This window comes from Schistocerca gregaria, chromosome 8, assembly GCF_023897955.1.
Source record: "Schistocerca gregaria isolate iqSchGreg1 chromosome 8, iqSchGreg1.2, whole genome shotgun sequence".
In the NCBI taxonomy this organism is placed as follows: Eukaryota; Metazoa; Arthropoda; class Insecta; order Orthoptera; family Acrididae; genus Schistocerca; species Schistocerca gregaria.
Window position 1 is genome coordinate 131729136 of NC_064927.1, and position 12772 is coordinate 131741907.

At 38.7% G+C, this 12772-nt stretch overlaps 1 protein-coding gene across 1 annotated transcript in view; it reads left to right on the forward strand.

Moving 5' to 3' along the window:
• The window catches only part of LOC126284691 (lysosome membrane protein 2-like), a 75524-nt gene that overhangs the window by 26506 nt on the left and 36246 nt on the right, over positions 1–12772 (forward strand). Inside the window, exon 5 of the mRNA XM_049983814.1 lies at positions 6614–6811. Coding sequence (XP_049839771.1) covers positions 6614–6811 — 198 coding nt within the window. The remainder of the gene's footprint in view (positions 1–6613; positions 6812–12772) is intronic.

Here is a 12772-nt window from a genome sequence, read left to right on the forward strand (position 1 = left end):
AATCAGTAAGGAAGTTAAAATGTTCCAAACTTTTGTATGTACGTACTGATGAAAATTTGAACTGGAAGAAACACATTAATGAACTGCTCAAACAATTAAGTACGAAGCAGCATCCTAACATATGCTGACTGTACATAAATTAAGCTCAAATTCTTTATTAAAACAAACAAAACCTTGTAGATTACATGGTTGGGAAAGAATACTTTGAAGGTCACAGCGCGACAGGTAGCTGTCTGTCGTGTGCACTTCCTGCAAGCAGATAGAGTCCATGCCACCGAGTGTATCCTGAGTATGGTGACGGAGTAATGAGTGACGGTGTTTTGAGGGAGCGGTGCAAAACACTCTAGATCACGTGCACAGGTACGCATAATGAAAGCGACCGAGGGAGACATTCAAATTATATGAATGCGTTGTGTCTGCTTCCGAAACAACGAACACCATGCATGCATTCAAGTAATTCGACTGGCCTAGTTTGGCAATGGATCCACCGCCTTCAGTGCTGATGCACAAGTACGCCCTGTCGGAATCTCAGAGAGACAATATGGAGGAAACAGGAAAGTGAATCACCCGTGAACCGTGTCGAGACAGCCCGCACAGTGGCGATAACACAGTGCCCGCGATGGCAAAGCGGTTAACGCACCTGCCCAGTAAGCAGGAAATCTCGGGTTTGAATTCCAGTCCAGTCCAGTCCACATTTTCACTCGTCGCCACTGTTTCCGCGTAATGTCGCGATGCAGCTGACAGAAGTGATTCCCCCCAACCCACCTTTATTCAGTGATACCACAAACAGTGGAAGGTGTTTCTCAATTGAATGGTGACTGGAGACGAGCCAAAAACTTCGAAACTAAGGAGGAGTCCAATCAGTGAATGAAGACTCATCCTCCAAATAGGTAAAGAAACTTAAGTGGACGCTGTCGAACAGCCACAGCTTTTTAGGATCGCAAAAGAATTTTGCCAATGGACTGTAACACGTGAGAATACTTTGACGTCACAGGTGTATGTGAGACTCTTAGGAAACCTGGAAACAGTGTGGGAAGATTAAGGAGGGAATCGTTTTGTGAATCTAAACTTTCTCGCTGGGAGATTGTTCAACATAGTCCCCATTATCCGGACTTGGCGTCAAGTGATTTTCACCTCTTAACCGTGACGAAAGTTTGACTGGATACTCAGCACTTTCGACTAATAACTAACTCAAGGATGCCAACAACAACTGAATGCAGCACTAGGCGGTACCATTCTTCGATGAAGGTATGAAGATACTGATGTCACGGTACGACGAGTTTGACTTTGTGTAGCGACTATCCAGAGATGTAATGTCAGCATGTAAGTACATAAGCATGTACCTACAAAAAATATATCTATTAAATTTTTAATGGCAAATCGTCCGTTAATTTATGAGTAACCTTCGTATTTTGAGTATTATCACTCGATGATGACTAATTGGAATAATGTTTTGGAGTAACTGATCAGTTAGAAAGAAATTAGGACTAATAATTGAGTAAAACCTAGGAATAGGAACAAAATGTTGTGTTCATCAGCGGCCGTAATGTAGGAGTTGAGTTTTTTTTTTTTTTTTTTTTTTTTTTTTTTTTTTTTTTTTTTTTTTTTTTTTTTACGGCACCGTCAGACTACGTAATACTCGCTAGTAAAGTTCGTCATGTGTAAGCCATCACAATTGGAGAAGAATAACGATGTCCATACTTACAAAACTAGAATAAAAGAAAATACCTTTATCGAAGTTTCCACACCTCAGGAAAGAGTTAAATAAGCATCACAATTTATTATCAGTTGCCAATAAATGGAAAAAGGCTATGAATGCCTCTGTTCGTTATATACGTGATGTCCGACTCTGATCATATTTCACCAACGTAGGCACAGCTACCTCGGTCGCGTGCAGACAAGTGTAGAGAGTTCCATACTCTCTGCCTTTTATACTGTCTTATCTGCAAACATTGTCCCTAAATCTTTCATCGACCTTAACACTTTTGTCTGAGCAACGTGGCAGAAACATCCGTTCCCATCGGAGCAAAATTTCTGTTCAAGTCCATCGTTCAGCCACTTCCTCGATTTCCTTCTCAGTAGCAGGAACACGGCTCAGGTCCTAAGCTCCCGCATTATTAGAGGCATAACAGCTCCAGCTTTAGAAAACAGTTGATGACATATCTACTAAAACAAGAGTAAAGATTACCATTGTCCCTGTACACGCTCGTTGCCCTCGTACATCCTTCTTCCCAGCCAGATCTTCATCCTTTCCTTTATTCTTAGCTGATGCAGTCTCCTTACATTTCCTTTCTACAGAACTCGCTATATCAGAAAACATCTATATTGTACATCTATTAATTCTTTGGGTACTTGCCACTATCATTATTGCTATTATTATTACTGTTATTATTATTATTATTACTATTGTCACTATTAGTGGCGACAGCTGCAATAGTACAAATACTGCTTGCAGTAACTTTATTAGTTTACAGTCTTAATTATTTACTCATATTGTCACTACAGACACTCATATCATTTAACTACTACTCGTCATACTAAAATTGATATTTCTTAGGTAGCTATGATACACTGCTTGTGTAATACCCTGGACCGATATAAGACACTACCTGATGGCCATAAACACATCAGTTTCAATAAATAAATGAATAAAATAATATCTTATTCAAAGTTGTGCAGTGAGCTAAATCATGAAACTTCCTGGCAGATTAAAACTGTGTGCCTGACCGAGACTCGAACTCGGGACCTTTGCCTTTCGCGGGCAACTGCTCTACCAACCTTGAAAGGGCTGCATTTTTAGCATTATGTTCACCCTTATAGTGCGACTTATCTATAAATGAGAGATAGATCAAAATTCTTACATACACTTACGGTCATTAGTTGAAGCATTTCCCAAAAAATCATTGAGATATTTATTATATTTTGGTACTGACCACAATATTTGTAATAGTACAAAAAACGGAACACTATTTCACTGCGGTAGCATTTTCTTTGGAACCAGTGCCTGCACAGCTTGAAAAAAGAGGCAGAGTACAGACAACATTCAAATAAGTGTTTCATGCCTCCAACTTCCTTCCCTGATGCCGATTTGTGAAAAATACTTGTAATTTATTTTACTACAACAAAAATATTTTAAAATGTGGCTCAAATATCACCGACATCATCGTCATGTTGTAATTTTTTTCAGGAAACAGTTGGCAAGAGAGGTAGAGGAGATTATTCTAAATATCTGTAACAATATTTGCGAGTTTAACTTTAGTCATTTAGGAGAAAAAAGGACCTGTAGGATGAAAGTTAAAGTTTTTGGTATATCGCAAAAGGACATTTACAGATTTATTAACCTACCACTATAGTCGTTTAGAACATTCCAGCTGCATACTCCAGTTGCCCTACTGTTTACTTATCCTTTCATTCTTTTCTTTATCCTTGAGTCCTTGGTAGTGGCTTCTGTAGCTGTCTCTGCTTCGGTTACCCGACGCATATCAATAGAAGAGCTGAAGCCACATTCCTCCCCATCTGGAAGTTCAGTTTCTTCCTAACATTGATCCAAGAATTTGCCCATCCTTGAATGTTATCATTGCATTCATTACACCAATCTTCAGCACTGTCAGCCTAACAAATACAGTTTTGGGTATTCTCTCTCATGTACAGCTGTTGAAGCTTTCATTTATATTCTGAGAAAGACTAAGTATACATTTCCTAAGTAGATTTTTATTTGGCAGATCCCAATATATAGGCCTAATGGCTTCCATTACAGAAAGTGGTAAGGAGTGCTTGTGGGTATATTGTACGCCTGTAGCATTGCTCAACCAGTACTTCCACCACGAATGTATGCCTGTACCAATGCTCAACCAGTACTTGCACCACGGATCTTCCCCTTTTGGACACAAACAATGCTGTGGTGTCTCATCTGTTGACACTGTGTGAAACCATGTGGCCCAAACAGCTCGTCTCATGTTCTCCGTATCTCCTACATTTCTCCGTATTGCTAGTTGAGTCAAAGAATCAATTTCATTTTTTGTAATATGACCTGCACCATCTATGTGTTTTCCGTCTGACAGTTTTTTTTTCCACTGAAGTCTTTACATAATTTTCTCAGCCGAGCTCCCATTCTTTTCGGTACATGCCCAACATATTCAAACAATGTCTGTCAGAATGTCCCCAAATGGTATGTAATCAACAATAGTAGTGTGTCCTTTACAGTCTCCATTTCCAAGCTAGCCTACACATCTCACACCATTACTGACCTCTGATCTTCTAAAAATGTTTAAAACTCCTTTCGTTTCCATGTTTTCACTTGGACCATCAAAGTTCTTTACACAAACATGGTCGCCAATAAATTTAGTTGAACAACCCTGACAGTGCTTTCTTAGACATTCATAATCTAGTAGTCTTACCCAGTTTCAATAAATGCAGCAGTTACAACCCCATTCAGAGAAGCATGAGCTGTCTTCTGCCAAGATCCATCAAATGTTGCTACAATGTCTATATTCTCAGACAAGGCTTTCTGCTTCTTCTGCTGCTCTTTTCATTGTATGTTTACTTACACCACATAAATCTTTAAGTACTAATTTATTGTATCTATCAAACCTCAGTGGAAGTAGAGGCAAATCCATCACTGCACAAAAAGTCTGGGCAGCTCTCTTTCGTCTTCCAATAGATTGCATTGCATAAGCAAGCTGTACATTTATACTGTAATGTCGACTACCAGTTACTGGCGATGTCGTAGTATCACTGTGCACCTTACACGAGTTCAGGCAATCACTAACCGACTTGAAAGACCATTCCTTGCTGAAATGTCCTCAGAAACGTCAATACTATCTTCACAACTGCAGAGCTGAGATTTCACAGCGCTCTTCAAAAGTGTTGACAGCATATTTCGGTTCACAATAACATTTCCGTCGTTACTGCTGCTCACAGTACTACTAAGCTTGTTCTTGTTACATTCAGAAAGCGACATTTTACGTCTAGAAGCACTACCTGTAGACACTGTTTCTGCAGGCGACTTTTGAAGCAACTGATGTTAACATTCGGTTGTGCTTGGAACTGGTTGCAGTGAAACTTTCGTTTGGGTTAAATTTCTTTACTCTTGGCATTTATAGCACAGGAAACACACACACACAGAAACAAAACAACACACAGTAACTACAAAACCACACGCGTATGAAATTCCGAAATCATATATTCTCCGATCTTTATTTACATTCGAACCATTGTCTTCTAGACATGCCTGTACTTTGGTTCCGGGAGTCAGTGCCTTCTAGAACACACCTGTGTAAACGATCCGTAATTAACGACAAAAAACAGAAGAGCAAAATAATACGTCACGTAATCTGATGCACTTGAAACTGACAGATGCACGTGGCCCCTGTACAACATTCCGTAACCTCAATTTTAGAACGAACGGAAAATGATAATGTCCATAAACTATACATTTTTGAAATCAGCATGAAATGCTCTTTCCTATAGGCCAAGAAACTTTTTCTCATATTTTTATTCATTTTATTGAGCATGTCCCCTTAATGCATTGCAAAAATATACGAACTACTAATAATATCCAGGTCAGTACCATACAGATGTTAAAATTACACATAATGAGAAAAAGCCTCTACTATGTTACAACATTAATAATTCAATTACAAACCATTTGCTTTTCGTAAGGCACTTGCCCACAAAAGACAAGGTCCATTTCACATTAAACCTCCAAACTGATAATGTATGACATCAGTCTGTGTCTATGTCTTAATGGTTCTTAGCTAGCGCTATGGTATATGTACTGTCTTATTTTACCCAGATCTTTTGCATGGCAGTGGCTGACTTCTTCCTATACAATTCATCACAGTAATACGAGTGGTTATGGATAACATACCATCAAGCATGAAGTTAAGACAATCTAATTACTTACTGTTACATTACTGTGATTTATAAATAATGACATGTTAATAAGATAACGTTCCTATGAGCATAAAACCAAGAAATTTTCTGGCACTTATTAGGGACATGTTTGTACAATATTTGTAATGTAGATATCGACCTTTGAACCCATAAATGGCTCATAACTCTGGAAAACTGAATTATTTACTAATTGTACATAGTTACCTCACTTTTCACCACAAAGACCAGTACACAATAGAAATGCTACTATATAACATATGCAAAATATTTTTTTTATTGGCAACAAGGTTTTTCTATATTTTTGCCATAGTCTAAACATAATCCAAACGTCAATAAATTTCAATAGCTCCTCTCACATTATAAGATTCCTCTACAACTAACTTAATATCTGCAGCTGTGAGCTTCTCCATCATTAACTGATCCTGTCTTATGAAGAACCTATCTGTATGTCGTGACATGCAGAACTGAATATTTATTCGCTAAAGAGGCATTTACTTAACAATTGTAACAAAGATCATTTTTCTGTAATAGATGTTAATCTATCATAATTCTCACTCTTTTTGTGGACAGTGTCAATGGTTTGTGAACTTTCAAAAGAAAGCACTTCTGGTTCTTCACATATATTGTATCATTATATCAAGATGAAACATAAAGAGCAGAGAGCAGTAGTGTATGTTTATGTCTATGTTACATGTATATGTTTTCTTCTTTTTCACAGGCGCTGGTTTCGATAGTGCACAAGTATCCTTTTTACCTTAGATGGCTTGCCATAAAGATGCTAGCCCCACTAAATTCGCAACCATTCATCTCCATTACTGTGAACGAACTGATGCTGGGATATGAAGACCCGCTCGTCACGCTGGGCAATACGTTTTTATCAAAGACTCTTCCCATAACCAAAATAGGAATTCTTGATGTAAGTATAAATACATATCTCCATTTCTTTCCAGTAAAAAGTTAATGCCCTTGGCAGCGTCATTCTTTTTCCTTTTTCACAGCAAACTGGCTATTCCCTTGTACCTCTGCATTTCCTAGTTTCCACGAGCAGCGTTGATTTACTATTTACGTAGAGATGCATACTATTACTGGCACATTAGGGATTTGACTATGCTCATTGACTGAGATTATTGATGACATCACCTGTTATTAAACATTTTACTGCAGCAGTGAGTTTATGAATATGATATTATGGATTTTTAAAAAGTGCGAAAAACAATAACAGTTGTGGAAACTCCACAGTGCTTGCACAGCGCAGCAGCTCGTCATCTTCACTGTGTATAATGTAGCCATGAGATTTATGTTGGATTACTTTTTCCGAGAGTATGGTGTAGGCTAAATCTTTCGGTTCTTTCTCCCATCTTTGGGTCTTGCTTTACTTCATTTTACTCTCAGCTGTCATTGTGGCCCCGTTATTTTAATTTCGTTTTATTTGTTTATTGCTGCCATTTAAGTGAATAGCAGTCAGGGCCGGTGCGAAAATATTTTCCCACAGCGACATTTTATTATTTGGCGCCCTCTGCTCGTCTCTCTTGCAGATATTACTTCCATTCCTTGGCCTCCTGGTAAGATCCTTACAAATAAATCTGTATCTAGTAGTCGTGGAATTGGTTGACATTTCTCTTGAAATACGTTCTACGTTAACATTCCAGAGCTATATACTAGAATAAGAAAGAATCATTTTCCATTTAAGATAATTAGATAATTTAAGGGATCTTTAAACCCAGACCTAAGTACTGTATTAGCATCAACAAAAGTGTTCTGTCTCTTAAGCTAGGTAGAATTTTCTTTAACAACGAACTTTTTCATTCTGACATTTATAAATTATTCACTATCCATCCGAAAAAATGGGACAGAAATACAAATGCATCACCTAATTTTATACTGACACGTTAATTATAAGACACTGGTTTACTGAATCACTGAAGAAAACTCACCAGTAACAACTTAAATTTTATAAATATATAATAAAATCAATTGAAAATAGGTAAAAGTGATCGCAAATTATGCATCCGTTTAAAAACAGACATATTTGTGTTTGATATGATAGAGTAGCACATGTGGTGTAGGTGCAGCGTCTTTGATTAGTAATGCACATGTCCTCGCTCCCGTGTTCGAAGCCCGCCACTGCTTAAATTTCGAATAAAAACCATAGAAATGGCAGCTGTAGGCTTCCGGCATAAGAAGTCACCTTCGTTCTACCAAAGACAACGGAGTACCGGACAGAGCTTCAGGGCAAGCTCTTGCCCTTGCTGTGGGAAATTGCCCCTAAAGGCAGAATAATCAGCAATGATCAATGTCTTCGGGATGCAGAAGGCAATGGAAATTATTGCGTTAAAGACGCATAATGTGTATCCGCAAGTCATGCTGCCAATTACTGAGAAAGTATCATGATTATCTCGCCATTAACAAAATATTCCCCACTAGTGACCCATTCATATCTCTGGAAGGGGTCTGGCACATGGGAAGTGACCATGAGAAAAAGATTGAGTGGCGAATGAAAGAGTAACGTTCTATGAAGCGGTGTGTGGAAAGTCAAAAGTCTGAAGATGGTAGGAAAGGTAGAAAATTGGAAAAAGGAAATTCTAAGGTTCTATCTGCATAATGGGGGACCAGTGAAGAGAAATGCAAAGAAGACATTTCTGGACAGACGAATATAGGATATATAGTACCGCGGAGATAAGATCCGTTATGAATAGGAAGCTAGGGCAGAGAGTCATTTAGATTATATTAGATTAGATTAATTATTCATTTCGTAGACCCACAAAAGAGGGGATCCTCCTTCGTGTGGAACATGTCACAAAAACACATTTCAAAAATGTATTTAGAAAAACTTAAGTTTCGTTAATTTTAATGACCCTTAGTGAATAAACAGTAAAATTATGTACATGAATTCAAAATTAAATTTCTAATAATTACAGGTTAAATATTTATGTCTGCTTTAATTAAATCCATCATTCAAAAATGGTTCAAATGGCTCCGAGCAGTATGCGACTTAACTTCTGAGGTCATCAGTTGCCTATAACTTAGAACTAATTAAATCTAACTAACCTAAGGACATGACGTACATCCATGCCCGAGGCAGGATTCGTACCTGCGACCGTAGCGGTCGCTCGGCTCCAGACTGTAGCGCCTAGAGCCGCACGGCCACTCCGGCCGGCTAAATCCATCATTCACACAGTAGCTAGTTACTTGGCTATTACAACCAAGTATTGTCGAAAATGAAAGTGAACAGTTCAGAGATAGGGTTATTTTCATCACAATGAGAACATGCCAACATCGACAACGATAGTTCAGATATACATGTCAACATAGCAAATCGAAGAGATACAGGAAGTTTATGAGGAATTGAAATGGCAATTCAATACGCAAATTTACATGAATATCTAATACTCATAGGGGCTGGAAAGCGATTATAAGGAAAGGAGTAGAATACTGGGTTACAGTAGAATAACGTCTTGGTATTGGGAATGAGAGAGCGGAAAGACTAATTGAGTTCTTCTATAGATTTTAGCTAGTAATAGAATCACAAGACGAATACATGGAATAGGGCGGGAGATAGGGTGAGATTTCAGTTAGATTATGTCATGGTCAGGTAGAGACAACGAAATCAAATACTGGATTGTTAGGCATACTCAAGAGCACTTTCCGATACGTAGGCGGATGCAGACTCAGATCTCAGTTTAGTAGCGATGAAGAGTAGAGACTAATGAGGAAGAATCAACACGCAAAGAAGTGGGATGTAGAAGTACTACGGAGTGACGAGATATGCTTGAAGTTTTACGGGGCTATAGATACTCCGATAAGGAAAAGCTTTGTAGATAGTTTAGTTGGAGAGGAGTGGACATCTCTCGAATAGGGATCACAGAACATAGGTATAAAGAAGGCAACTGCGATGAAGCCATGAGTAACAGAGATACTACTTCAACTGATGGCTGGAAGAAGAGGTACAAAACCGTTTAGGAAAATTCAGGTCTACAAATTACAAGTCAGTTAGGCATTAAATAAATAGGAATCTCAGGAAAGCTAAGGCGAAATGACTGAATGAAAAAATGTAGAGAAATCGAAAAATAAGTGATTGTCGGAAGAACTGACTCACAAAACGATGAAGTTAACAGCAAGGGTTGTAACATTAAAGCGCAATGGGAATTCCACTGTTAAATGCAGAGAAGTGACTGGATAGACAGATGGGACAGAAAACATTCCATCATAATTTCTAGAATCATCGGGGGAGTGGCAACAAAACCATTATTTGCGTTGGTGTGTAGAATGTATGACTTTCGGTAAAACATCATCCACACAATTCCGAAGATTGCAATATCCGACAAGTACGAGAAATATCGGCAGCAGAAAGCAATTCTGGAGTTGTGGGTAATAGTGGAAGCAAGACTAAAGAAAAATCGAGACACATTTAGAGGCCTGTGAAAAGCTCCAACAATGTCTACTGGAGCAAGATTTTATATATTTTGATTAAAATAGGGGTATAAGCTGTACGGAAAGACGGCGATATATGATATGTACAACAACCAAGAGGGAACAATAAGGCCGGAACACCAAGAACGAGTCCTCGTATTAAATTGGTTTTAAGACAGAAATGTAGTCTTCCGCCCCTATTGTAAATCTATATATCGAAGAATCAATGACAGGGATAAAAGAAAGCTTCAGTACTAGAATGAAAATTAAAGTTGAAAGGGTATGAGTAATAAGATTCCCTGATGGCATTGCCATCCTAATTGAAAGTAAAGAAGAATTACACGATCTGCTGAAGAGTCTAATGAATACAAAATATCTATTGCGGAAATGAGAACAGCGAGAAACAACATCATGTTTGGGGATCACGAAGTAGACGAAGATAAGAAATTTTACTTCCTAAGCAGCTAAGGAATCCACAATGGAGAGAGCAAGGAGGACATAAAAAGCAAAGTAGCGCTGGAAAAAAAGGAATTTGTGACCAAAAGAAATCTAGAAGTATAAAAAATAGGGATTAATATGTGAAATAAACTTCTGAGACTATCCGTTTGTAATACAATATTGTACTGTAGTGAAACAAGGACTGTGGGAAGACCGGAAACAGAGAGTATCAAGGTATGAAACTTCCTGGCAGATTAAAACTGTGTGCCCGACCGAGACTCGAACTCGGTCGGGCACACAGTTTTAATCTGCCAGGAAGTTTAATATCAGCGCACACTCCGCTGCAGAGTGAAAATCGCATTCTGGAGAGAATCAAAGTATCTTAGATGTAGTTCTACAGAAGAATGTTGAAAATTAGGTGGACTGATAAGGTAAGGAATGAAGAGGTTCTCCGCAGACTCGGCGAGATAATTAGTATACGGACAAAAAGAAGGAACTGGATGGTAAGATATCTGTTGTGACGCTAGTGAGTAATTTGCATGATACTAGAGTAGTGGGTAAAAACTGCAGAGGAAAACAGATGACTGGAATACACCCAGCATATATCTGAGGATCAAGGTTTCAAGAGCTATTCTGAGATGGAGAGGTAGTTACCGGAGAGGTGTTTGTGGTGGACCACAAGAAACCAGTCAGAACACTGATGATCCACAAAAAAAAAAAGTTGAATGTAAGGGCTTCTGATAAAAGCGTTTGCAGCAAACTGTGTGACATACGAGATTTTTTATTTGTTTATCTATAAACATTATAAGACAAATTTTGCTATAACATGTACAGCGTGGAAGACAATTAATAGTGAAAAAAACTCACACGTGTGGAAGAAACGTGTGGAAGAGTACGCTAATGGAACCTGAATCGTTTCAGTAAACATTGCTCCACAAAACAGCTGACTGCGACTTACTTGTAAAAGTGTCGCTACGGGCCGCCTCTTCCTTCGGTATTAAATATTTCTGTAGTTACAATAAACATATTTGTAATGTGAGGTATTCTATTAAGCCTTCGTATAACTTGCTCCAATTCCGACAAGGAAAGTCTTTGTTACTGGTGTTAACGTAGGTTCATAATCAGACATTCTCAGTTTTCTCACAAACGGATCCATGGTAACTGAAACGTACTTCCTTTTATAATCATGTACCTCCAACAATGACCCGTATGTACGTTTAGTACTTGGACTCACCAAGTGGCCCCTTGTGTAGTTTGGGCCTTAAACGGCCGGAAGTGTCTGTAGTGGAAGTCTGTTCTTTTCTTAAAGAAGGCTCGCACCATTGTGTGGAGGTGCTCCCGTAGGTATGGGACGTCTGCCATTATCTGAAACAGCTCCGAATGATAGTGTGGCGGTAGGTGCAATGACAGCTCATGAGCCTTGTTTACAACATGACGGAGACGACTGACATACAGTTCCGAGGCATCGTCCACACGACAGTTGCATAATCAATGAGCTTCAGCACTACCGTCTCGTAAATGGTGAGACTAGCGTCAGGGGCCAAAACCATCATACGGCAGAGACTCATACCTCTACCGACATTTTCGCAACCAAGTCATTTTCTCTCCCCTTTAAATTGAAGTTAAATTATTATGAGTGAATAATATCTGCTTACTTCAAAGGAAATCTTTGGACGAGAGAAGTTGCTTCCGCAATCTTTTTAACACAATCTCCCACAGGCCCAGTTATTAATTTAATTCGTTTGAATTCTGAAGTCTATAAATCAAAAAATGGATGATATGAAAAGGGCAGTTACAGTTCGTCTGCCTCTCGATGTCGAATTCGGCAGCAGGAATAAAATTTCTATGGCTCTGTAGTATTCCGGGGATCGTCGATTCTGAAAATTCTTAAAATAGTCAGGCGCACAATCGTACGCCTTGGGGAAGTCATCTTGAGTACTGGGACGTACTCTACAGCGTAGTTATCGGTGTCCAAGATACGTATTAAGTCCAGAAATTGAGCTCTCAAAATAGAGCATAAACGATCGTG